Raw genomic sequence first — 27,873 nt, 5'->3', positions numbered from 1 at the left:
AGTAGTAGTAGTAATTGTAGTTATAGCAAGACTGTTGAAGCTGGTGTGTGTGTGTTACATTTACTATAAGTATACCAATACACATAGAATAGAATGTAAACATGTAGTACAGTAGGTAGGCTACATAGGCAGCATGTATTATATAAACCCAGTCACAGTCAGAAGGAGAAAAGTAAACATTTCAAAACAAACACAGTCTTTACTTCATCAATCTACTCCATCGCTAAACGGGAAGCTCTTCTGGTAACTATAAAGAGACGATATTCTACTGGTAATCAGCCATGTGCTACAGAATATGAACACTCAAGCTAATTAGCAATCAAAGGAAGATCCTAAGCCTCGCGGGATCCGCAAATATGCTCTCATTCTTGGTAGTAAAATAGGTGCTTTTCTTATATTCTCAGTCGTAAATATTTATAAATTATGGAAAGTTATGGATTTTCTTTGTTACCATGACATTTTAGTCAAAAAACATAACAACAAAAATTCAAGTTTTTTTATGGATTCCAAAATGGATGCTGAAGCCTGGACATGTATAGTAGAAGAATGCTAACTGCAGAGGAGAATCTGATATGTTACAATATGTACAGTTTGAGTCACAGAACCATCTTGAATGATCTTCAGAAGTCTATGGGAGCATTCATCCAACAATGCCTCTCAAAAACAAACAAGGAATACAATGATAGACCTAATCATACAGTAATACACATCTCATGAAAGACAAACATGGTTCATTTTTCAACATTTGTTTTCCCAGCACTTAAAGAAAAATGTCTATACAGTTGAAGTATAAATCTCTATGCATATACAATGTGTCCTTGATTCTTGTGTGTGTTAGTGCTTGAAATGCATCTTATCCTTATTCTTCTGAAACAGCAGCACTCTTTTTCACAGCCCCCCATACCTCTCCTCCCTCTTTTTCTTATTGTGTAAATAATTATCATATCCCCCCCTCTCTCTGAAAGTTTGCTAAAATGTCTGTCTTCCTCTGAGGCACAGCATACATTTTAAATCATCCTCCACCCACCTCGTTCTCTTTCCCTCGTTCATTCCCTTCTTTCTCTTGATCTCCTAAATCTCCTTCTCTCATCCTTGCTTCCATCTCTCCTCCCACACTCTTCATGCGTGCATCTGTGTGCTTGGGTGTGTGTACGTGCGTGTGTGTTTGCATCTGTCTCTGTGTGTTGCGCGTATAACAGAGCCAACCCCCACTCTGTCTACCCCCCCCCCCCCCCTCTCATCCCTCACCCCCCCTTCTAGCATGGCGAGGCACTCATGCGCATGTGTTGGTGGTAGCGGGGAGGGGGCTGGGCAGAGGGGGGCATGGCCATGGGCATAGACTGGGGAGGAGGCCCGCTGGGGTGAGAGGACATGGTGTGGTGGCTGGAGTGGAGGGGGTGGGAGGACATGGTGTGGTGGGGGTAGGAGGAGGAGGAGGAAGACTGCTGGTAGCTGGCGCCCGAGGAGGGGCCAGAGGACGGGGCCTGCTGCTGTTGCTGTTGTTGCTGCTGCTGGGAGCTGCCCTTGGGCGGCGGGGGCGTCTGGTTCAGCTGGATGGAGATGTCGCTGGAGACCTCAGACGCGCTGCGGCCCCGCTGTGGAGGAGGCCATGACTCGGGGTGAAGGTACTGGCCGCTGTAGTCGCTGCACTCGGACAGGCGGGGGCGGTAGAGGGATGGGTGGGGCCGGTACATCTCCTCCTCGGCGTAGCGCTTCATGAACAGGTACACTGACATCACCCCAGCCCCCTGGGAGAGAGCAGCGCAAGCACACTATGAGATACCGTGACTCATATTACTACATGACATGAAACACCATCCCAAAGAAGTCATAAGTGACACATTTGGCCGTCATACATCAGGCACACTATGAACCACAGCAAAAATAAGCCTAAATAAAAATGTATTATATTATATAAAAATGACATACAGTATTGGACTATGAAACACAAACACTGGAACATTTAAAGGTCCAATGCAGCCGTTTTTATCTCAATATCAAATCATGTCTGGGTAACGATGAAGTACCTCACTGTGACTGTTTTCAATTAAAGTAGAAATAGTAGTAGTAGTAGTAGTAATTTTATAGCACAGTGATTGTTTTCAAATAAAATGGTCAAGAAGAAACAAAAATAGCTTCTTAGCAAAGAGTCATTTCTCATTCAAGGATTTTGTTAGGACTGTCTGGGAAGTTGGGAAGGGAAAACTGAAAACTAGCTGCTACTGGCAGAGAGGTTTGAAACTGTCTTTATTATTGGTCTATAAACTCCAAAACAGGCAGACCTTTCTAGCAGTCTTTTCAAACAGTGCTTACATAAAATGGCATTATAATAATTTTCACAACTTCACAGTGTGGAAGAATATATATAAAACACAGGTAAATCACGTATTTGACTGCACTGTGCTTTTAATAAAAACACAATACAACAGGACGTAATGTAGCATCCTGAAAGAGCTACACAACGTTTTCAATTAATATAAATACTAAACATTTTAATAACATTACATGTGTGAGTTATTTTCAACTGTGGAATATGTCTCTATGATGCACAAACCTCTGAAGACATAACAGTGCTCAAACCGCTCCTCTGTGTAATAACTCCTTATCAAAAATGCAATGTTGCGCCAAACAGCCGACACAAACATTTACATCCTCATCCACTATTCATCGCTGACATCTTAGTACAACATCCTTGAAACTTGAGCACGTCGACACCAATGCTAAGCTTTATTCCCCCTCCTCTTCCTCCTGCCACTGCAGAGGGGCTGGAAAAAAAGAAAAGCCCTCTAGCGAATAGTATATTCATGTGACAACAGCAGCGTTTTTAAGCTGCCGCTGTGACAGAGCTGTCGCCCTAAAGTGTGCGCTATTAACATTTATGAATATTGATGCAAGATTGGGGGGGGGGGGGTCCTAACAGTGAAGCACTAAGCTAGTCGGTTAGCAGTTAGCAGGGGTTAATAGTTAGTGGTCGGGCGCTACGCTGGCAGGCGGACAGGTGTGCTGACCTCTTTGAGGAGGAAGGAGCTGGCAGCGAAGGCGAAGGACCAGCCGTAATGGTAGTGGAAGAAGTGCTCGGGCTCACGCGGCCGGTTCATCACCTCGTCGTTGATGCTGCTGATGTAGAGGACCAGGCCCACCACCAGGCTCAGCCCTGAGAAGGAGGAGAGGACGGGGTGGAGAGAAAAAGGGAGGGAAAGAGAAAGCATGGTGCGAAAAAAAGAGGCAATGAGGGGCATAGAGGCAGAGAAAGACATGGGAAGGAGTAGTGGAAAGAGAGAGAGATGGAATGGAGAGAGGGAGAGAAGAGGGGAGAGAAAGGAGGAGGGGAGAAGCGGCGAGCCAGTGGAGGGGGGAGAGAGGAAGAGGAGAGAGAGAAAGAATGGAGAGGGGGAGAGAGGGAGTGCGCAGTGTTGAGGAGATTATAGGAAACAGTGAGCGAGAGAGGAAGGGTGATGGGGAATCATAAGTGAGAATGAGAGAGAGAAGGGTGGAGGAAAGAGAGCAGAAGGGAGGAGGGAAGGGACAAACGCCAGGGGCGAGAGTGGGTGGGGGAATGGGTCAGAGAGTGTGAACATGAAGGGGAGGGTGGGTAGTAGGGAGAGCGAGAGAGAGATTTGGAGACAGCAGGATACACAGTGAGCAAGATGGAGGGAGAGAGTTTGAGATGAAAAGAAAGGTGGAGAGACATAGTATTCTTTTATACGAGTACATCTCTGACTGCTTATTGTCTTGGCATCCAAATAGATCCCCTTGACATAGAGGGCAAGACAGACCCGAAAGTGGGACAGTATGTGGCCTACACTCTTAGAAAAAAAGGTGCTATCTAGAACCTAAAAAGAACCCTTTGAAGAACCCTTTTTGGTTCCAGGTAGAATTCCAGGTATTATAAAGGATTTAAAGTTTAATAGTAACATGTACAGGGTTGCAGGTGTGATTACAGGGTACAGTGAAAATCTTTTTGTTTTCACAACGATGCAGGTCAAAGTGAAATGTGTGTTTTGTTTATGAGAGTGTTATTTTATGAAAACAAGAATCATAAATTATAGATAGTAAAACGTGATTATGATACATTGCTACTACTACAAATATGAGCGCCACAGCTGTAGTACACTAGACTAGCTAAATTAGTGCCACTGCTGAAAATAACCGCAGTATCGCAATTGTTTGCTCAGATAGCCTTCCGACAGCCACCATTGTTGCTCCATGTTTCAGCCTTCACACTGAAAAGAGCTCGTATGGCCAAACATTTGAGCACATTTCCCCTGACGCATTAAAAAAAAACAATAAAACAACTGAATAAGAAGATCCTCAAGACCCCTTCTTGAACCACATTTTCATGAATCATTATTTTGAATAAATTAGCCTTACTACACGTTCTAAATGGAAACCAAATCCCAACCACTGCCTGCATGCCTGCGAATTTGCGATAAACGTGGACAAAATAGAAGCGGAGTGACGGAAGAGAAAGAAACCCCCATTAAACGATGTGTCAGTGCTTTTCCCCAGCCAGCCAGCCAGCCTCGGCTTCTGCAGCCTCTGACCCCAAACTCCTCCACCACCATTAACCAGCATAACAGCCCCACTACATAATCAGCCCTGACCAGCAGCACAAAAACAACAGCAGGAGATTCAGGCAGCAGGCTCCAGCAGGCAGCAGTAACAGCAGCTGCAGCAGCAGCGACCAAAGCTCCTGGGAACCAGTGACCTGGCTCCCCCTTACTGTCTCAGCAGGGGGAGCTGTGGCTAGCTGCTGCTAGCTCCTCGCCTGCTTCCCTCTCAGCAGAAGTCAGCCATTCTGCGTGGGCGTGCTAGAAAACACAGAACAGAGAGCTGTCCCTCTCTGAAGAAAGGCAGGCTGCACCGGAGCCAGTTTGCAACTTCCATTCTGTTTTTTTCAGAATGGTTTGGGTTAGGGTGTATGATCCTGATCCTGGATCGGTGTGTGAGAACGTTACATTTTCTATATTTTGTGTTGTGGAATGTTAATGAAATTGAATTCATTGGCAACCAAAACATCTTTTCTAGGGCAAAGACATTGAGAACAATACCACGCTGAGCATCTATAGAGTTGTCCGTTTGTTCAAATGGCTTCAAAGAAACAGAGTGAATAACAACAACAAACTCAATAAGTCCAGTCAATTTCTCAAGTCGTTTCTTGGGACCCATTATCTGAAGCTGTTGTGGTTTTACAATATTTTAAGTTTTCTTTTCTCAATTCACAGCCCAAAATGTGTCAAGTTTCAAGTTGTATTAGTCCAACGAAATGCTTACTTGCAGGTTCCTTCTTGTCTATTCAACAACAATAAGAAATAATAAAATATAAGAATACGAACATAAAGGAAATGGCTCAGTAGAATAGAATACACATTTTAGCATAAGTACAGTGCATTCGGAAAGCATTCAGACCCCTTCTCTTTTTTCACATTTTGTTACATTAAAGCCTTGTTCTAAAATGGATTATTTAAAAACAATTCCTCATCAATCTACACACAATACCCCATATGACAAATTGAAAATAGTTTTTTTTAAATGTTGGCAAATAAAAAAAACAGAAATACCTTATCTACATAAGTATTGAGACCCTTTGGTATGAGACTAGAAATTGAGCTCAGGTGCATCCTGTTTCCAGTTCACCTGTGGTAAATTCAATTGATTGGATATGATTTGGAAAGGCACACCTGTCTCTACAAGGTCCCACAGTTGACAGTGCATGTCAGAGCAAAAACCAACCATGTGTCACCTCTGCAACAGAGTCAGGGTATATGCAGCAGTTTGGGCCGCCTGGCTCGTTGCGAACTGTGTGAATACTATTTCTTCCTAACAAAGACAGCCAACTTCGCCAAACGGGGGATGATTTAACAAAAGCGCATTTGCGAAAAAAGCACAATCGTTGCACGACTGTACATAACCATAAACATCAATGCCTTTCTTAAAATCAATACACAGAAGTATATATTTTTAAACCTGCATATTTAGCTAAAAGAAATCCAGGTTAGCAGGCAATATTAACCAGGTGAAATTGTGTCAGTTCTCTTGCGTTCATTACACGCAGAGTCAGGGTATATGCCACCTGGCTCGTTGCGAACTAATTTGCCAGAATTTTATGTAATTATGACATAATATTGAAGGTTGTGCAATGTAACAGCAATATTTAGACTTAGGGATGCCACCCGTTAGATAAAATACGGAACGGTTCTGTATTTCACTGAAAAAATAAACGTTTTGTTTTCGAGATGATAGTTTCTGGATTTGACCATATTAATGACCTAAGGCTCGTATTTCTGTGTGTTTATTATATTATAATTAAGTCTATGATTTGATAGAGCAGTCTGACTGAGCCGTGGTAGGCAGCAGCAGGCTCGTAAACATTCATTCAAACAGCACTTTCGTGCGTTTTGCCAGCAGCTCTTCGCTGTGCTTCAAGCATTGCGCTGTTTATGACTTCAAGCCTATCAACTCCCAAGATTAGGCTGGTGTAACCGATGTGAAATGGCTAGCTAGTTAGCGGGGTGCACGCTAATAGCGTTTCAAACGTCACTCGCTCTGAGACTTGGAGTAGTTGTTCCCCTTGCTCTGCATGGGTAACGCTGCTTCGAGGGTGGCTGTTGTCGATGTGTTCCTGGTTCGAGCCCAGGTAGGAGCGAGGAGAGGGACGGAAGCTATACTGTTACACTGGCAATACTAAAGTGCCTATAAGAACATCCAATAGTCAAAGGTATATGAAATACAAATCGTATAGAGAGAAATAGTCCTATAATTCCTATAATAACTACAACCTAAAACTTCTTACCAGGGAATATTGAAGACTCATGTTAAAAGGAACCACCAGCTTTCATATGTTCTCATGTTCTGAGCAAGGAACTTAAACGTTAGCTTTCTTACATGGCACATATTGCACTTTTACTTTCTTCTCCAACACTTTGTTTTTGCATTATTTAAACCAAATTGAACATGTTTCATTATTTATTTGAGGCTAAATTGATTTTATTGATGTATTATATTAAGTTAAAATAAGTGTTCATTCAGTATTGTTGTAATTGTCATTATTACAAATAAATAAATAAAAATTGGCCGATTAATCGGTATCGGAATTTTTTGGTCCTCCAATAATCGGTATCGGCGTTGAAAATTCATAATCGGTCGACCTCTACTTCATACCCAAGAAGACTCGAGGCTGTAATCACTGCCAAAGGTGCTTCAACAAAGTACTGAGTAAAGGGTCTGATTACTTCTGTAAATGTGATATTTCAGTTTTATATTTTTAATACATTTGCAAAAATGTCTAAAAACCTGTATTTCCTTTGTCATTTTTGGGTATTGAGTGTAGACTGATGAGGGGAAAAAACAATTTAATCAATTTTAGAACAAGGCTTTAATGTAACAAAATGTGGAAAAAGTCAAGGGGTCTGAATACTTTCCGAATGCACTGTATAATACAGGAAAGCACATTTATAATTCAATATTTACACAAAAAAATACCTTCATTGAGTTAACTACTAGAAAACCATTACTTAATACATTTGAGCCTGAAACAGTGCAATTGTTCACTGCTGCAGGCCAGTGACATATAATAAGGACAAGATGGGCACATAACTGCTCTGTCAGCAGCATCTCATGCTAGGCTAGCATCTGTGAGCAAGATCTGCAATACCCCCAAATAGAAACTGATGTAATCTTATAGACAACTGAGAATCAGGATACGCTGTCAGCCAAGCCACTAAACCAACAACCAATCAGGGGGGTTCCAGACCCAAACCACACAGAACCAACTTTACAAACCATTGGCAGCTCTCATCAACCAATAAGTATCTTAAATACTGAACATCATTAAAACAACAGCCAATGGGAAACTTAATTTCCTTTCATCATAAAAAAGCATGTGGCTCCGTACCTGAGAGGATGAAGAATATTCCGGAGATGAAGGCCAGGATGGTGCGCTGTGGCCGGATGTGTCCGATGTTACTGATGACGAAGGCAGTGAAGACGAAGAGCAGCGACACCATGGGGAACGGCGTGGCTGTCCGTACCATCTCTGATGAAGGGATAGAAGGAAACAGGATGAGAGAAAGACAGAAGAAGAGAGAAAGATATATTGAGAGGAGGGAGAGTTAAGTAAAACAATTAAATAAAAAAATCAAACATAGTCAAAAGATTCAACATTTCTTACATCGTTTTAAACCAAGTTTCAGTGTCCCACTGGGATAATAAAACTTAAGCTGCATTCAGTGGAAAATGCTTTCTGTTATTCTCTTCCTCTATTTATGAATAATTAAGTTCATAAATAAATGAATGCACTATACATAACACATTAAACAAATATGAATGGTCTAAACTGGTATACAATTATATGAATGATTTGTAGTTGTTATGTTGTTGATGTTATGTTGTAGCTGTTATGTTGTAGCTGTTAGGTTGTAGCTGTTATGTTGTAGATGTTATGCTGTAGCTGTTATGCTGTAGCTGTCATGCTCTAGCTGTTATGTTGTAGATGTTATGTTGTAGCCGTAATGCTGTAGCTGTTATGCTGTAGCTGTTACGTTGTAGCTGTAATGCTGTAGCTGTTATGCTGTAGCTGAAATATTGTAGATGTTATGTTATAGCTGTTATGTTGTAGATGTTATGTTGTAGATGTTATGTTGTAGCTGTTATGCTGTAGCTGTTATGCTGTAGCTGTAATACTGTAGCTGTTATGTTGTAGATGTTATGTTGTAGCTGTTATGCTGTAGCTGTTATGCTGTAGCTGTTACGCTGTAGCTGTTACGTTGTAGCTGTTACGCTGTATCTGTAACGCTGTATCTGTAACGCTGTGGCTGTAACGCTGTGGCTGTTATGCTGTAGCTGTTATGCTGTAGCTGTAATGCTGTAGCTGTTATGCTTTAGCTGGTATGTTGTAGCTGTTATGTTGTAGCTGTTATGCTGTAGCTGTTATGCTGTAGCTGTTACGCTGTAGCTGTTACGCTGTAGCTGTAACGCTGTAGCTGTAACGCTGTAGCTGTTATGCTGTAGCTGTTATGCTGTAGCTGGTATGTTGTAGCTGTAATGCTGTAGCTGTTATTTTGTAATTGTTATGTTGTAACTGTTAAGTTGTAGCTGGTATGTTGTAGCTTTTATGTTGTAGCTGTAATGCTGTAGCTGTAATGCTGTAGCTGTTATGCTGTAGCTGTTATGCTGGAGCTGTTATTTTGTAGCTGTAATGCTGTAGCTGTAATGCTGTAGCTGTTATGTTGTAGCTGTTATGTTGTATCTGTAATGTTGTAGCTGTAATGCTGTAGCTGTTATGCTGTACCTGTAATGCTGTAGCTGTTATGCTGTAACTGTAATGCTGTTATGTTGTAGCTGTAATGCTGTAGCTGTTATGCTGTAGCTGTTATGGTGTAGCTGTAATGCTGTAGCTGTTATGCTGTAGCTGTTATGTTGTAGCTGTAATGTTGTAGCTGATATGTTGTAGATGTTATGTTGTAGCTGTCCTGCTGTAGTTGTTATGTTGTAGCTGTTATGTTGTTGTTGTTATGGTGTAGCTGTTATGCTGTAGCTGTAATGCGGTAGCTGTTATGCTGTAGCTGTTAAGCTGTAACTGTTATGTTGTAGCTGTTAAGCTGTAACTGTTATGTTGTTGTTGTTATGGTGTAGCTGTAATGCGGTAGCTGTTATGCTGTAGCTGTTAAGCTGTAACTGTTAAGCTGTAACTGTTATGCTGTAGCTTTTATGTTGTAGCTGTTATGCTGTAGCTGTTAAGCTGTAACTGTTATGCTGTAGCTGTTAAGCTGTAGCTGTTATGTTGTAGCTGTTATGCAAACATCATGCTTGGTTTGCACTACATGCAAACCAATAACTCAGGCTACTGATTACGTCTTTTTTATATCTGTCTGCTTGCTCTGCAATTATTTGTTGCCTTGTCTATTTGTCTATTCAATAGTGCTATGTTACTTGTATTGTAGTCTGCCACTTGTCCCTCATGCTGTTGCCTGTTCCTACAATGTTTTACACTGTTGCCATAGATCTCCCATCATGTAGTGTTGTGATGTCCCGCTTGTCGTGATGTGCTTTGTCTCTGCCTATTTTGTCGTACTGTTGTCTGCCCTTAACAATGCGTGTGCCATGTCGTCTTGTTGCCATAGGTCTCCCGTCATGTACTGTGGCGGTGTCTCTCCTGTCGTGATGTGCTTTGTCTCCACTGTCTGCTGATGTATCTGTGCTGTTGCCAAGTGTCTTCCGTGTGTTGTCTGTCTTGCCATACACTTTTAATCTTCGCCCCCTGCCCCACAGGAGGCCTTTTGCCTCTTGCTGTCATTGCAAATAATAATTGTTATTAATTCAAATGAAAGTCATGAGTGAACACATGAATTATACAGAGAAAGATTGTCATCTACTTCACTTCCTTCCTCTCTTACATGACTATAAAGTCTTTATGAAGTAGTTACACAGGTTGACTTGGGATTAGGAGCAATTGTGTACAGAAATACATGCTTTGTTTAATACCAGCCCCCACCATCCTAATTCAATTGTATCACTTGTCAATCACAAAGAAAGGAAATCATCTAAAATAACGATTAAGTAACATTGATTCCCAAGGGAAAATGTTTATCATTCCCAACAGTTTGTTACGCCTGCAGCATGCTTTATAGAACCCTATACTGTAGTAAGGTCAATGCCCTTTGTCCTAGTGTGTCAGGTTCCATTGTGGTCTATACAGTCCACTTTTGGGCCACAATGTTCTACAGTTTATAAGGTTTTCCAAGTTTCCACATCTTAAATAATTCAAATAAACTTAGCAAAAAATGAAACGTCCCTTTTTCAGGACCCTGTCTTTCAAAGATCATTCGTAAAAATCCAAATAACTTCACAGATCTTCATTGCAAAGGGTTTAAACACTTTTTTCCCATGCTTGTTCAATGAACCATAAACAATTAATGAACATACACCTGTGGAACGGTCGTTAAGACACATACAGCTTACAGACGGTAGGCAATTAAGGTCACAGTTATAAAAACTTAGGACACTAAAGAGGCCTTTCTACTGACTCTGAAAAACACCCCCAAAAAAGATGCCAAGGGTCCCTGCTCATCTGTGTGAATGTGCCTAAGGCATGCCTCAAGGAGGTATGAGGACTGCAGATGTGGCCAGGGCAATAAATTGCAATGTCTGTCAGCGCTACAGGGAGACAGGATGGACAGCTGATCGTCCTCGCAGTGGCAGACCACGTGTAACAACACCTGCACAGGATCGGTACATCCGAACATCACACCTGCGGGACAGGTACAGGATGGCAACAACAACTGCCCGAGTTACACCAGGAATGCACAATCCCTTCATCAGTGCCTAGACTGTCCGCAATAGGCTGAGAGAGGCTGGACTGAGGGCTTGTAGGCCTGTTGTAAGGCAGGTCCTCACCAGACATCACCGGCAACAACGTCACCTATGGGCACAAACCCACCGTCGCTGAACCAGACAGGACTGGCAAAAACTGCTCTACACTGACGAGTTGCGGTTTTGTCTCACCAGGGGTGATGGTCAGATTTGCGTTTATCGTCGAAGGAATGAGCGTTACACCGAGGCCTGTACTCTGGAGCAGGATCGATTTGGAGGTGGAGGGTCTGTCATGGTCTGGGGCGGTGTGTCACAGCATCATCGGACTGAGCTTGTTCTCATTGTGTGATTTCCTGCAAGACAGGAATGTCAATGTTCTGCCATGGCCAGCGAAGAGCCCGGATCTCAATCTCATTGAGCACGTCTGGGACCTGTTGGATCGGAGGGTGAGGGCTAGGGCCATTCCCCCCAGAAATGTCTGGGAACTTGCAGATGCCTTGGTGGAAGAGTGGGGTAACATCTCACAGCAAGAACTGGCAAATCTGGTGCCGTCCATGAGGAGGAGATGCACTGCAGTACTTAATGGCCACACCAGATACTGACTGTTACTTTTGATTTTGACCCCCCCCCCCCCCCCCCCCCCCCGTTCATTTTCCTCTACGTTTCCCACTGTGGTCAGGTGTCATCACTTACTCAGTATATTTGCAGTGTTTTCGGTCACAATATCTATCTCAGCTTCAGTGGTGAAGTATTCTGATGCTACACATCTCCCCTTTTCAGGTCCTGAGAGAGAGAGAGAGAGAGAGTGACAGAGACAGAGACAGAGAGAGAGAGAGAGACAGAGAGAGAGAGACAGAGACAGACAGAGAGACAGAGACAGACAGAGACAGAGAGAGACAGATACAGAGAGAGAGAGATAGAGACAGAGAGAGCGAGAGCGAGGGAGAGGGAGAGACAGAGACAGAGACAGAGAGAGAGGGAGAGACAGAGAGAGACAGAGAGAGCGAGGGAGAGACAGAGACAGAGACAGAGAGAGAGAGAGAGAGAGAGAGAGAGAGAGAGAGAGAGAGAGAGAGAGAGAGAGAGAGAGAGAGAGAGAAAAAAAATAAGCCCAGAGGGAGAGTGGAAATCAAGGTTTATAGGGGATGAGCAGAAGAGACACAAGGGGTGGAATGGAGAGGAAGTCATTAACCTGGAATTTGGACAGAGAGGGGGACACTTAATCAGAGTGGCACAGAGGTGAACAGTCAGTGAGGAAAGCCACATTCCACACGACAGCAGCATCTTTCACCTTTCACCTTATGTACCAGGCACCAGCACATACAATGCCATTCCCCTGGAGGGCCACCAATATAACCCTGGCTAAAGGGGGTGTGTGTGTGTGTGTGTGTGTGTGTGTGTGTGTGTGTGCGTGCCTGCGTGCGTGTGTGCGCACATTTTTCCTTAAGCCTTCCCTTCGACCTTAGCAGACTAAAGTCTCTGAGTCATGGGTAACAATCATTGTCTTACGTCAGATAGCGCGTTGATTCCGCGTGCACTGATCTGTCCAATGTTATACAACGGGTGGGTCTAATCCTGAATGCTGATTGGTTAAAAGCACATTCCAGCCGGTGTCTATTCCACAAGTTATGACGTTAAAATGCCTATTTACTCTGTTCCATCTGACTGCGCAATCCAATGTCTCATCAGCCCTGGCAGGGAAGTTATAAACTTCATCTCCACTATAAAAAGCATCTAGACATTACCACACATTTCTTTTAGACTAACATTTAGTTTTCAACAGCGGAGATTTGTATAGACCTTGCTGTCGGTCTCTCCAACATTTGCAACATTGTTTCAATATTCAAATCGAAATAACCTGTCCCATAATAATGAATGTGTAGGGGTCGGGAGTCTGGACCAGAGAGAGGCAGGCAGCATTTCTCAGCCAGTCGAAATCATGAATCAGCTGGCATTATTTGTATGGATATATACAAAGAAATGTGAATTGAAAACGAAACGAAGTGCAGCTAGTTTGCATTCTTTCCAGCTTCAGTTTGAAGTGGTTGTGTTAGCTGTGTTGTTGGCTAGCTCCTCTGAACAACAGTGTCCTAATGAGAGAGCACATTTTCTATGCTAGGCAAAATCGTGCTTCATTAGCTCATTATGGATGTGTCCAAATAAATGTCACTAGAAATCATCTTAAACAAATGCAGCTACTGTTGTTATTCTGTCTGCACTGTTTGACGTGACTGTAAGTTAGCCATAGTTGGCTAGTTAGCAAGCAAGGGATAAGAATGTTGCCAGGCAGTATGGCAATGGAACGTTTAGAACGAATGACTGGGTCGCGTCTGTAGATACAGAACAAAAAGACTGAACGTGTCACGTCCTATCCAGTAAAGGGGGTTATTTGTTATTGTAGTTTGGTCAGGGCGTGGCAGGGGGTGTTCGCCCCTCAGCCCGGCGCAGCCAGAGTCGCCCCTCAGCCCAGAGCCTTCAGCGGTGGGCTACAGCCCTGAGCCTTCAGCAGGGGTGGACAGGTTAGAATGGGGATTAAGCCCGGCGCCAGAGCCACCTCCATGGGGGGAGGTTTGGGAAGGGGGGGTGTAGCACGGAAGCCGTCGGTGACGGAAGCCACCCTCCCTTCCCTCCCTTTATTTGGGGTTTATTTTGTATTTTCTTTGAGGTGCATACGGGGTCTGCACCTTTGGGGGGGGGGGGGGGGGGTACTGTCACGTCCTGACCAGTAAAGGGGGTTATTTGTTATTGTAGTTTGGTCAGGTGGTGTTTGTTTTATGTGTTTTGGTTTATGTTCTATGTTAGTATATTTCTATGTTTGTTCTAGTGTGTCTATTTCTATGTTTAAGTTTCTTGGGTTGACCTTCAATTGGAGGCAGCTGTTCCTCGTTGCCTCTAATTGAAGGTCCTATTTAGTAGGGGTGTTTGTTCCTGTGTTTTGTGGGTGGTTCTTTCCTGTTTTGTGTATGTTGCACCTGACGGGACTGTTAACGGTCATTTTGTTGTTTGTTTGATTTTGAGTTAAATAAAAGTGAATATGAGCACTTCACACGCCGCGTCTTGGTCCCCATTAGACGACCCGCGTTACAGAACGACTGGGTAGCGTCTCTGGCAACCGAACCAATAGAACGAACGACCAGCCGGCTTGGGTAGCAACCTTAGATTTGTTTCGGGACAATATATTGTGGAAGGATGAAATAGTATGAATAAATTAATCCAAATAACGTTTTTTATGAAAAATGTCAATCATTATTTGATTATGTTGGTAACCCATTGTATAACGTGATAATGCCCGAGAAGCCGGTGTTTGGAGAATATATTGGCACAGTTTGCCGGCCTTCGACTTCGTCTCGGGCCTAACAACACCAGTGCCAATATATCCTCCAAACACTGGCTTCTCTGGCATTATCACTTAAATATCTATCTGCGGACTGCAGTAACTCCACTCCACACCCACTGCCATTGAGGGTACTTGTAACAGTACGAAGCCCATTAGTATTACATAATTACATGCCTCGCCCACTAGCATTACATCACTACAAGCATTACGTCACTACATGCACACTAGCTAGTTAGCTAGCTAGTAGACATATCTGCTGGAGCCAGACCCTGTTGAACCCAACTCTAGCGTGGTACTACTTGGTGGGTGCTGTGTGTATTCGATCGGTACTACACGCCGCGCCCACCAGTCTGCGGTCCGCAGACAGACCCTACTCGTATCTCGCAAAGGGTAATGGGATAGCTTGAAAGTAATCTGGCTACAATGGGCTGCCATAAATATTACCAGAGATATAGATATAATGATGAGATGCTTTTGTTTCCGCCCTAACAATGAGATTCATAGATTTTTTTTTATATTCAATGAGGGACAGATTTTGGGAAAAGAAAGGGCTGTCGCTTGGCCTACCTGTCTGATATTACTGTCATGTCCTGACCAGTAAAAGGAGTTATTTGTTATTGTAGTTTGGTCAGGGCGTGGCAGGGGGTGGTTTTCTGTGTGTTTTGGGGTTATATTCTATGTCCTTTTTCTATGTTTTGTATTTCTTTGTTTTGGCCTGGTATGGCTCTCAACCAGGGACAGCTGTACTTCGTTGTCGCTGATTGGGAGCCATACTTAGGTAGCCTGGTTTCCTTTTGGTTTTGTGGGTGGTTAATTTCTGTTTAGTGTTTACCTGACAGAACTGTTTTGGCTGTCGTTCGTTTCTTGTTTTGTTGTAAGTGTTCCATTAAAATATTATGATGAGCACTAACCACGCTGCGCCTTGGTCTACTCCATTCAACAGTCGTTACAATTACCTAGGTGACACTGCCTAATGAACCCACTTCACCCTCAAATTATTATAAACTCAGTGTAAAAATAAATACGTAATTGATTGTGAAGTTTTTTTGCTGATGAAGTCTATGTCGCTCAATTTTACAACTACAAGTTTGGTATTTCTTGATTTTGACAATGTGCCCGACAACTAGCTTAAATTTGTCCATGGCATTAGCTCTAAGTCAGTCACTTCGTATGAAATGAATAGGAAGCTAACCTGGTCCACACACTCAATGATAAACACCAAGTGCTTTCTCCATTAGCTAGCAAGCTACTTTAGCAACATTATTTTATCACAACAAATACGTTTGGAGAAGCAACTAGCGCCTGATCTGCCGCCAGCCCAGCTGCTGCTGCGCTCGCTGACCCCAAAGTAACAATCGCGGAGAAACATGCAAATGTGAAAAGCTCAGAACGCAAAAAACTCAGAACATATTGCCTGTAGATGGTAAACTGGTGCACCCCAAGTGGCACTTACATTTGTAGTATGGAAAATGGCTGTGAGGATTTTTCTACAATATTCACAACATAGACACAATTACAGTCTTTATATAATAAAAATGTAATTTCATCATAATTTCACCTCTCCCTCTCTACCCTGTTTTAACTTCCGGCTATCTGTTTAGCTAGCTGGGTTTAGGATACTCACTAGCCCATACCAGTAACAAACTTAGCTATGTTATTGACATGGCAGCACACACAAAAAATCTAGCTCACTTATTTTGCCAACTAGAAAGAAATAACAAAAAATGTATTCAGAAACGGAGGAAGAAAATAGCGAACTGTGATAACATTGATCCTAAAAGAAAAAGAAAAAAAATCCCATTGAGCAAAATCCACAATGCACCCGTCCAAAGAAAGTCTGGCTCCAGGGCTTCTCAGAAATGCCACCAGATCCGCAGTCGGATCCTTGGCCGAAGTGTCGCATTTCAGTTTATCCCCCACTAGGCAGGCCATGTATAAAACTCCCCCGGAGTCACAACGTTACCGCAACGTGCAGACCCCACATATTCCATATTCCGTTCCTAAAATCTGCCATCAGTCCAGTGTATGGAATATCTTTAAGGTGCCCTCCCTCAGCGGTCACCAACCTTTTCTGAGCAGAGATCACTTTCTGAATCAAAATGCAGGCAGAGATCTACCGCTCTGATTTTTCTTTAAACATGTCTTAAAAAAATGTAAGCCTATTCAACATTAACCTATTAAAAACTGTTCTGTAGCAATGAGGTTGGTGCCGAAGGCTACAGGCTTAATAAATGATCACTGCATATTGGCTATTCTTGAATTGCCCTGCCAATTATCATCACACTGGTAATATATCATTTGTGTATTACTTGTGAGGCATGAAGGAAAATCTTTTCTTTTTTTTACTGGACTGATGGTGCCTCTGATGGTCAGTCTCAGTGGAGGGAGAGCGAGAGCGAGAAGGCTGCCTCTCACCTTCCCTGAGCTCTTCCTCCGCTGAGTGCTGACTGACCAAAAAGGGGACACCTTCTTCAAGCTGATTGCCAAACTCGATTTACACATTATTTCTGACTCATGCATCAATTCCTGTTGTAACTCATCTGACCAGAGAAAGTGAAATATTCCTCGATATGAAAAAGACACAAGCGCGAGTGGATAGGGAGAGGACGTTTTATGGCTCATTAAGTGTTGAAAAAAGTGTTGACAGTGATGAATAAAATATTAAACATTCATAAAAAATGTGGTTCTTTGCTGTATTAGTTGACAGTCTTTCTCGTTAGTCTTGGTTTTTAAAGATTTTAAATCTCACACTGTAGAGTCGACCACCAACTTCGCTGTGGGCTCGTGGAAGCTTCAGACCAATGACGTAATACGGCAGACACAGTGATCTGAGCTATCTGATTGGCCAGTGGTAGGCCTATAGGTGCACTTGATCAGGTCTCCGGGCCCGCCGGGTAGGCAGAGTTGACCTTCAGACACATCAAATGGTTAAAAATGGGACACTGCCTAAGAACAGCCCTTTGCCATGGTATATTAGCCATATACACCACGCCCCCTGGTGCTTTATAGCTTAATTATACAAAACATTAGGAAAACCTTTCTAATATTGAGTTGCACCCCCTTTTGCCCTCAGAACAGCCTCAATTATTTGAGGTTGAAAGCGTTCCACAGGGATGCTGGCCCATGTTGACTCCAATGCTTCCCACAGTTGTGTCAAGATGGCTTGATGTATTTTGGGTGGCGGACCATTCTTGATACACATGGGAAACTGTTGAGCGTGAAAAACCCAGCAGCGCTGCAATTCTTGACACACTCAAACCGGTGCGCCTGGCACCTACTACCATACCCTGTTCAAAGGCACTTAAATATTTTGTCTTCCCCATTCACCCTCTGAATGGCACACACACAATCCATGTCTTAATTGTCTCAAGGTTTAAAAATCCTTCTTTACCCAGTCTCCTCCCCTTCAGCTACACTGATTGAAGTGGATTTAACAGGTTACATCAATATGGGATCATAGATTTCACCTGGTCAGTCTATGTAATGGAAAGTTTTGTACACTCAGTGTATGCATTTCTGGCTTTGAGAAATAGGTGCTACACTCCTTAACCACACAGCTAACATTATGCCTAACCCTACATTTAAATGAAGAGCAAAAAGCTCATTTTTATTTTCATACATTTTTACGATTTAGACAATTTTGACTTTATGGCTGTGGTAACTAGTGACAACCGTTGAGGGATGGGCATCGCATATGAGTGACGCGATCTGACGTAAGACAATGGGGTAACAATAATATGTGTGTGTGTGTGTGTGTGTGTGTGTGTTAAGGAATGAAATCTGAAATATAGACTATGTTTATTCCAGTACCTGCCACAAAGCATTACAATAATGTATGTGTAGGTGTGCTTCTGTACATATGAACTACTGTTTATGCGTATTGCTTTCCTCACACAAAACCTGCCACAAAGCATTATGTGTAAATATGTATACTATATGTTTATGCATGCTTCTGTACATATAAACGAAATGTGTCTTTTCTGGCATACCTGCCACGAAGCAGACCCTCCACATGCCGGAGTGCAGGGCCATCCTGACCTCCATGCTCTGGTTCTGCTGCAGAATGACGCCCTCCTCCATCAGCAGCCAGTAGTCTGTGGACACAGCCACGCCCACCAGGAGCAGGCCGCACGCCCCAAACACAGAGGACAGGAGCGTGAGTGCCCGCGTGCTAAACATGCTTGTCTGAGGAGAGAGGATAAGAAAGAGGAGAGAGGAGGTGAGAGGCCAGGTGAGGTTTAGGGTCGAGTCTATTTCAGTTCAGCTAATTCTGTATGTGAATGGAAACCATGGTTGAAATGGAGTTGACCTCTCCCCTGGTGGGTTTTCTCATCAGGATAACTCAACAGAGACAAACTCAGTGGAGGAACCACTCTAGCGTTGAGAAAAATGAAAAGAAAACTTCTCCACATGACTGAATGATCCCTTCTATCACAATGCTTCACATTTCATTGAAGATAATTAACCAGCATCACCTCGTTGTTCTGTCTTCAACTCATCTTAAAATAGCAAAGACTGAGGGAAGTGGAGGCTTATCCACCAGTGTGGCTACATACGGTAACTACTGTTACCTATCCGGTAAATACTATCTTGGTTAAACCAGGCTGAATGCTGCACTCAATGATGATTCAGTCTGGTTTAACTAGGCTATAGGTATAGCGAAAAAGTGAATACATACAAAGCGATAAAAGCAACACAGGGACCACATGACTTCCCAGCCCGCTGTGCCAGTGAGTGGAATGACCTCACCATCACAGAACAGCGTGCAGCAAATTAGAGGTGAGGCTCCTCCACTGATACTGTGTGGCTTTTCTCACTCAAATGCTTCACTGGTGAGAAGAAAGAAAAAAAGAAAAACCTGCACGGGGAAGAAAAGAGGAGGAGAGGAGGAGAGCTACCGTGGTGCCGAACAAATGACCTCATCACTGCTTTGAGATGCAGCAGTGCACATTCAGCAATGTCACAATGGATTTTTCTCACTCATGATGACTCACCCGTTACAAATATTTGATATGGTAAAAAGCAGCCCCGGCCTGCCTACGTCGCGTGAACCCAGTCAACCCAGACCTTCAGAAAGTGGTTGAATCAACATTGTCACCTCAAGGAGAGAGTGACCGAGGGTAAAGGGGGGACTGTGTACGTGTCAAGATTCCCTCAAGGCAACCACCGATGATAGGATAGAGGAGGAGGTGGTAAGGAGGTGCAACTGTTAGCATCTGTGGTGCTCAGTATTTGTGTATGACACATACTTGTGTCTGCAAGGTCAAACAGAATGTGAAGATGAATTTGAATGGCAGCTGAGAAGAGGCTTCTTCTGTATAAACAATGTTGACTGTGCGTGTTAGACATGGCAGCCAGAGAGAGTGAAGACCGCAGTCTCAAACAGATACTTTGATCATTTGTAGTAAAACATCCAATTCCCTTTAGATTTAAGGGCTTTTCACACTACTGAGCAACCGAGCCAAGCCAAAACAACAATAGTTGTTGGAAACATTCTGAAAAGCATAATATGAGAAGAAAATATCCAAGCCAGCACAGTTAGTTCGGGATGGCACAATGTGTGGATAGGGTAATAGATACCATCTGGCCTTATGGATGGAACACATTAAGTACAGAATACATTGAGTAAGAGGCATGGAACGTGGCCAGGGTCAATCCCTCATGGGTCATTCATTGTGTGCGCTAACATTTTGAAGATATGAGAAAGAACAATTCCCTTGGTTTCAGTAACATGAAGAGACCTACAGTGTCTTGCAAAAGTATTCACCCCCCTTGGCATTTTTCCGATTTTGTTGCATTACAACCTGTAATTGAAATGAATTTTATTTGGATTTCATGTAATGGACATACACAAAATTGTCCAAATTGGTGAAGTGAAATGAAAGAAATTACTTGTTTCAAAACATTCAAAAAAATAAAAACGGAAAGTGCATATGTGTTCACCCCCTTTGATATGAAGCCACTAAATAAGATCTGGTGCAACCAATTACCTTCAGAAGTCACATAATTAGTTAAATATAGTCCACCTGTGTGCAATCTAAGTGTCACATGATCTGTCACATGATCTCAGAATATATACACACCTGTTCTGAAAGGCCCCAGAGTCAGCAACAGCACTAAGCAAGGAGCACCACCAAGAAAGCAAGCGGCACCATGAAGACCAAGGAGCTCTCCAAACAGGTCAGGGACAAAGTTGTGGAGAAGTACAGATCAGGGTTGGGTTATAAAAATATATAAAAAACTATGAACATCCCACGGAGCACCATTAAATCCTTTCTTTAAAAATGGAAAGAATATGGCACCACAACAAACCTGCCAAGAGAGGGCCGCCTACCAAAACTCACAGACCAGGCAAGGAGGGCATTAATCAGAGAGGCAACAAAGAGACCAAAGATAACCCTGAAGGAGCTGCAAAGCTCCATGGCGGAGATTGGAGTATCTGTCCATATGACCACTTTAAGCCGTACACTCCACAGAGCTGGGCTTTACAGAAGAGAGGCCAGAAAAAAGCCATTGCTTAAAGAAAAAAATAAGTGTTCCCCAAAAGGCATGTGGGAGACTCCCCAAACATATGGAAGATGGTACTCTGGTTAGATGAGACTAAAATTGAGCTTTTTGGACATCAAGGAAAACGCTATGTCTGGCGCAAACCCAACACCTCTCATCACCCCGAGAACATCATCCCCACAGTGAAGCATGGTGGCGGCAGCATCATGCTGTGGGTATGTTTTTAATCGGCAGGGACTGGGAAACTTGTCAGAATTGAAAGAATGATGGATGGCACTAAATACAGGGAAATTCTTGAGGGAAACCTGTTTCAGTCTTCAAGAGATTTGAGACTGGGACGGAGGTTCCCTTTCCAGCAGGACAATGACCCTAAGCATACTGCTAAAGCAACACTCGAGTGATTTAAGGGGAAACATTTAAATGTCTTGGAATGGCCTAGTCAAAGCCCAGACCTCAATCCAATTGAGAATCTGTGGTATCACTTAAAGATTGTTGTACACCAGCGGAACCCATCCAACTTGAAGGAGCCTTGAAGAATGGGCAAAAATCCCAGTGGCTAGATGTGCCAAGCTTATAGAGACATACCCCAAGAGACTTGCAGCTGGAATTGTTGCAAAAGGTGGCTCTACAAAGTATTGGCTTTGGGGGGTGAATAGTTATACATGCTCAAGTTTTCAGTTTTTTTGTCTTATTTCTTGTTTGTTTCACCCCAAAAATATTTTGCATCTTCAAAGTGGTAGGCTTGTTGTGTAAATTAAATGATACGAACCCCCCCCAAAATAAATTGTAATTCCATGTTGTAAGGCAACAAAATAGGAAAAATGCCAAAGGGTGTGAATATTTTTGCAAGCCACTGTATGTTTCTCTAAGATGGGGCATTGAGGTGGATGAGATTCCCTTTGTAGTTAAAGCCTACAGAATAAACCACAATTCCCATGCTGCAGCCTCAGTTAGGTTCCACTAGAGCTGGGCGATATGGACCAAAATTCATATTGCTATAAATTGCCTGAATTGATGTGATGACAATAAATACAATGATAAGTTTGCAACATTCATTTGCACCAGTTTTTTGTATTATCCTTCAAACTACTACTACTAATTTGATGTCTGTAACTGTCAATTGTGCAATTAACAATCACCAATATTAGCAAACTTATTTCATGTTAAACTTCCCATTTCTCTAGTATAGGCTACATATCGTAATGAACAATATCAGCAAGATTCCTGCGATAAGTTATGGGTATGGTCGGTGTCGATCATTTTTTGTTCATCGTTCAAGCTCTAGGCTCCACCACTTTGTCTTGGGACTGGTAGAGCTTACAGTGGGGGGGAAAAGTATTTGATCCCCTGCTGATTTTGTACGTTTGCCCACTTAGAAAGAAATGATCAGTCTATCATTTTAATGGTAGGTTTATATGAACAGTGAGAGACAGAATAACAACAAAAAAATCCAGAAAAATGCATGTCAAAAATGATATAAATTGATTTGCATTTTAATGAGGGAAATAAGTATTTGACCCCTCTGCAAAACATGACTTAGTACTTGGTGGAAAAACCCTTGTTGGCAATCACAGCGGTCAGATGTTTCTTGTAGTTGGCCACCAGGTTTGCACACATCTCAGGAGGGATTTTGTCCCCACTCCGGACTCGCAGGACCTTAATGTGCTTCTTCTTGAGCCACTCCTTTGTTGTCTTGGCCGTGTGTTTTGGGTCATTGTCATGCTGGAATACCCATCCACAACCCATTTTCAATGCCCTGGCTGAGGGAAGGAGGTTCTCACCCAAGATTTGACAGTACATGGCCCCTCAAATGATGCGGTGAAGTTTTCCTGTCCCCTTAGCAGAAAAACACCCCCAAAGCATAATGTTTCCACCTCCATGTTTGACGGTGGAGATGGTGTTCTTGGGGTCATAGGCAGCATTCCTCCTTCTCCAAACACGGCGAGTTGAGTTGATGCCAAAGAGCTCCATTTTGGTCTCATCTGACCACAACACTTCCACCAGTTGTCCTCTGAATCATTCAGATGTTCATTGGCAAACTTCAGACGGGCATGTATATGTATTCTTGTCGCTTTGTATGTATTCTTGAGCAGCGCTGCAGGATTTCAGTCCTTCACGACGTAGTGTGTTACCAATTGTTTTCTTGGTGACTATGGTCCCAGCTGCCTTGGGATCATTGACAAGATCCTCCCGTGTAGTTCTGGGCTGATTCCTCACCGTTCTCATGCTCATTGCAACTCCACGAGGTGAGATCTTGCATGGTGCCCCAGGCCGAGGGATATTGACTGTTCTTTTGTGTTTCTTCCATTTGCGAATAATCGCACCAAATGTTGTCACCTTCTCACCAAGCTGCTTGGCGATGGTCTTGTAGCCCATTCCAGCCTTGTGTAGGTCTACAATCTTGTCCCTGACATCCTTGGAGAGCTCTTTGGTCTTGGCCATGGTGGAGAGTTTGGAATCTGATTGATTGATTTCTTCTGTGGACAGGTGTCTTTTATACATGTAACAAGCTGCGGTTAGGAGCACTCCCTTTAAGAGTGTGCTTTATGTTATAGCATGAAGGAGGGAGGGAATCAATGGAGGAAGGGACAAATAAAAGAAGGGATCAGTAGAGGAGAGTTTGGAGAGAGAGAGAGAAGCTTCAAGGGAATAATGTTTGAGGTCAGTGAGAGTGTGGATCTGTCCACTAGTATGGTGCTGAAATAACAGAAAAATAGATAGCATAAAACTAAGAGTTTGGAGAGAGAGTGGGGGGAGGGCGGGGAGAGAGAGAGTGTGGCTGAGGGGGAATATGTTTGAGGTCATGGTTAGAGTGTGGAGCTGTCCACTAGTGAGGTGCTGAAATACCAGAAAACTAGATAGTGTAAAACCAAGGACACTACTTGCCTATAGTCTCGTGTATGGGTCCAAGTACACTACTGTACTGGGTCAGCTCCTTTTTGTAGCTTAATTAACAAACTTCACACTTAATGAATTAGCTAGGCTTATTAATTAAGGCAGTAATTTGGGGTCATTAATATACAGGTGTTAATAAGTGTGTAATAATCAGTGGTGTAAAGCACTTAAGTAAAAATACTTTAAATACTACTTAAGTAGTTTTTTTCAGTATCTGTACTTTACTTTACTATTTCAATTTTTGACAACTTTTACTTCACTACATTCCTAAAGAAAATAATGTACTTTTTACTCCATACATTTTCCCTGATACCCAAAAGCACTCATTACATTTTGAATGCTTAGCAGGACAGGAAAATGGTCCAATTCATGCACTTATCAAGAGAACATCCCCGGTCATCCCTACTGTCTCTGATCTGACGCACTCACTGAACACAAATGCTTAGTTTGTAAATTATATCTGAGTGTTGGAGTGTGCCCCTGGCTGTCTGTAAATAAATAAAAAACAAGAAAATTGTGCTGTCTGGTTTGCTTAAAATAAGTAATATGCAATTATTTATACTTTTACTTTTGATACTTAAGTATATTTAAAACCAAATACTTTTAGACTTTTACTCAAATAGCATTTTACTGGGTGACTCACTTTTACATGAGTAATTTTCTACTAAGGTATGTTTACTTTTACTCAAGTATAAGAATTGAGTACTTTTTTCACCACTGGTAATAATATTAATACGTTTGATTAATTAAGACCTTCCACCAGTGAATAATTCAGGGAATAGGCACTTTACGTGAGGTATTGTGCCCTGTAGCACACAGCATTATAGGGTTGTGATAAGAATCACATTATCCATTATCTTAACATGTCATGATAGGTCATTACTAGTGAATCCAATGTCAGCATACATAAGAAAAATTGGTGTTGAAAATGTTCCACGTGTCATGACAGTGGTATAACTTGACATGAACCGCCATGACGTGTTATGACAGGTCTCATGTAATTCTAATGAATGTGTTATGACCATGTAATAGAGGTGTTATGATATACATATTAGGTACAGTCAAATGGGACGAGGGTTCTCTCAATGACATTTAGCAGATCCAGCCACTTTCAAGGACACACAGCTACATGTTTTAATGTGTGCTTCAGGCTTCTGCAGTTTATAGAATCAAATCGGGAGAAATACTTGGTATACTATGCAGAGGCACAGTGCTTCATTGTGCATTGTCTCCCTGGAGCATTGCATTAAACATCGTAGTACAGTATGATGGAAAGAGGAAGGGAAAGAAGGGATGGATGAGGCAATTTGGAGCAATCATGGGTCCAGTGGACCAAGACAACTGCTGAGTCGTACAGAAACTACAACTCCCAAGGCAGCGGGACCAGCCCCACAGATGGTATTCCCAGCTAAGCGGCCATGGAAGGCTCAGGATGGGGTGTCGTTTTCTGTTGAGGCGGCAATATGTTCCCCTGTCAACAGGCTCGGCCAACTGGCATGAAGAATGCAGTATTTAAAGCAGGGATGGAAAAGTAGGTGGTCTGACATCAGCCTCTTGAATGATAAGAACCACGTACCGGAGAAAGTACATGAACAGCACAGTAATGTACAGAGTGCAGTACATTGTATGCATGTACAGAGTGCAGTGCATTAAAATGCATGAATGACAAAGATAGTGAACATCAAATGTGCTCAATGTGGGAAGATAAACTGTAGGGGGAGAGATATGGAGAGATAGAAAGAGGGAAAGAGAGAGGGAGGGATTGGGCGAGAGAGGGGAAGACATATCTGGGGAAAGACCTTGGCCCAAATAATGTTAGGAGAATCCAAGCGCTCTGACTCAGCCTACACACACACACACACAGGAGTGCCACATGCCTGTACATGGCCAACTATACCTACAGTTACAGGCACCAACCACCATTCACAAATACATGGACAGCCATGTCTGTTTTCTTTAGCATTATATGCTGAGGCATTGAAGGCTATTAAGACTGCCTGAAAGAGACAGGGATAACCCGGGGCGGCAGGTAGCCCAGTGGTTAGAGCGTTGGGCGGCAGGTAGCCCAGTGGTTAGAGCGTTGGGCGGCAGGTAGCCCAGTGGTTAGAGCGTTGGGCGGCAGGTAGCCCAGTGGTTAGAGCGTTGGGCGGCAGGTAGCCCAGTGGTTAGAGCGTTGGGCGGCACGTAGCCCAGTGGTTAGAGCGTTGGGCGGCAGGTAGCCCAGGGGTTAGATCGTTGGGCGGCAGGTAGCCTAGTGGTTAGAGCATTGGGCTGATAACTGAAAGGTTGCAGGATCAAATCCCCAAGCTGACATTCTTCCCTTGAACAAGTCAGTTAACCCACTGTTCCCCATAGGCCATCATTGTAAATAATAATTTGTTCTTAACTGACTTGCCTAGTTGAATAAAGGTGAACAAACATTTAAATTGGACACTCAGAGCCACACTTTTTTCGCTCTCTATCTCTCCTCCTCCCCTTCTCTTTCCTCCTGTCACACTCCCATCAAAAACTCGACACACACACACACACACACACACACACACACACACACACACACACACACACACACACACACACACACACACACACAATTTTAAACATGCACATGGACCCAGATACACAACAACTAGGCTAGTGCAGCACACATCACACACACACATCTTCCCCTCAGGTTCCCCAAGTAACAGGCATGACTTTTTTGTCTCCCATACCAACTACATATCAAAATTGATTCTCCCTCTCCTCACACATCCACATAGAGCTTTACCACTCACTCCAGTGCGCCTATAGCACTGCATTGAACAACGCTCGCCAGTGGCAAATGCGACACGCAAATGATTCTAATCACCAAGACATGTCACGGGGAGGAAATATTCATAAAGATAACATTCTCAGAGCCTACCACACGCACATTTTGCGGGGAGCAAGCGATAGAGAGAGAGAGAGAGAGAGAGAGACCCGAGACCGTATATTATACAACGACAGACAGTGCTTTTTCAGAATTTCAGACCCAAATGTCAGTTGCATGCATTTCCTGTGTGTATTCAGCCAGACTAAATAGACGCAGCAAATGTTACAGACAGACTGACTGTAGCCCACAACACTCTGACAGACCGACGTAAGCACGAAACGTGTGAACTGCTATAACCCAAAATGAAAACTATGATGAGACATTTTTTAAGCCGGTTTATTAAATTAATGGTAATTTGTATAGCGCAGTGATGACACATACTCACTAGGAACTACTCACCCTTTCCGACAGTCCAAATGAATGGTGCAGCCGTCGAAAGATCCGCGCGCTAGGGAGCCTTTTCAGATTGTGCAGTTTTCCTTTTGCGCCTCTCTCTCTCTCTCTCTCTCTCTCTGACTCTCTCTCTCTCTCGTGTATTTCCCCGTATCGCCCCCTCGCTTCTCTCCCTCTCTCTTTTGCCCCCCTCGTTTCACTCACTCTCTATTTCAGCACTGCGGAGAATCGGTTGAATAGCCTATACTGAGGACGGCGCGGGAGATGCGTGAGATGGTTGGAAGCGGGGGGAAGCGCCACACAGAGCGAGGGACAGGCAGCATGACCGTGGAGAGTTGCGAGTTGAGACGTTCTACTGTTGCAAGGAGACAGCCAAAAACACACGACACAGAAGCCAGCGGGGACACCCAGTTGGGTTGGCGATTACACTCACGCAAGTGCGCGCCCGCACGCAGCAAGCAACACACACACACACACTGTATTCAACGTGGTATTGAGAGAGAGGGTAATGAGGACAGTGATTATGTTACCAGATCTACTTTGCTTGGAAACGTTTACTTGATTCATTTACAGTAGCATT

At 43.2% G+C, this 27,873-nt stretch overlaps 1 protein-coding gene across 1 annotated transcript; it reads right to left on the bottom strand.

Annotated features, from left to right (window-relative positions):
* Positions 1 to 1,232: 1,232 nt before the first annotated feature.
* On the bottom strand, positions 1,233 to 27,762 carry LOC106570002 (voltage-dependent calcium channel gamma-7 subunit). Its single transcript, XM_014141844.3, has 6 exons — positions 27,300 to 27,762; positions 18,637 to 18,832; positions 12,004 to 12,093; positions 7,895 to 8,035; positions 3,009 to 3,154; positions 1,233 to 1,748 (listed from the first exon to the last, which is right to left on the bottom strand). Exons 2-6 carry the CDS (start codon positions 18,824 to 18,826, stop codon positions 1,257 to 1,259), a joined length of 1,059 nt encoding a protein of 352 aa, XP_013997319.2. The 5' UTR covers positions 18,827 to 18,832; positions 27,300 to 27,762; the 3' UTR covers positions 1,233 to 1,256.
* Between the last annotated feature and the right edge of the window lie 111 nt (positions 27,763 to 27,873).

This window comes from Salmo salar, chromosome 14 (genome assembly GCF_965601325.2).
Source record: "Salmo salar chromosome 14, fSalSal1, whole genome shotgun sequence".
Taxonomy (NCBI): Eukaryota; Metazoa; Chordata; class Actinopteri; order Salmoniformes; family Salmonidae; genus Salmo; species Salmo salar.
This window is presented reverse-complemented; position numbering and strand designations above follow the sequence as displayed.

Excerpts from the sequence above, each read along its gene's own strand:
- LOC106570002 (XM_014141844.3), bottom strand. The coding sequence starts at position 18,826 with ATGTTTAGCACGCGGGCACTCACGCTCCTGTCCTCTGTGTTTGGGGCG. Across the intron at positions 12,094-18,636 it reads GAGGGTCTGCTTCGTGGCAG|GACCTGAAAAGGGGAGATGT; the intron begins GTATGCCAGAAA and ends TCTCTCTCTCAG. Across the intron at positions 3,155-7,894 it reads AATATTCTTCATCCTCTCAG|GGCTGAGCCTGGTGGTGGGC; the intron begins GTACGGAGCCAC and ends CCTCCTTCTCAG.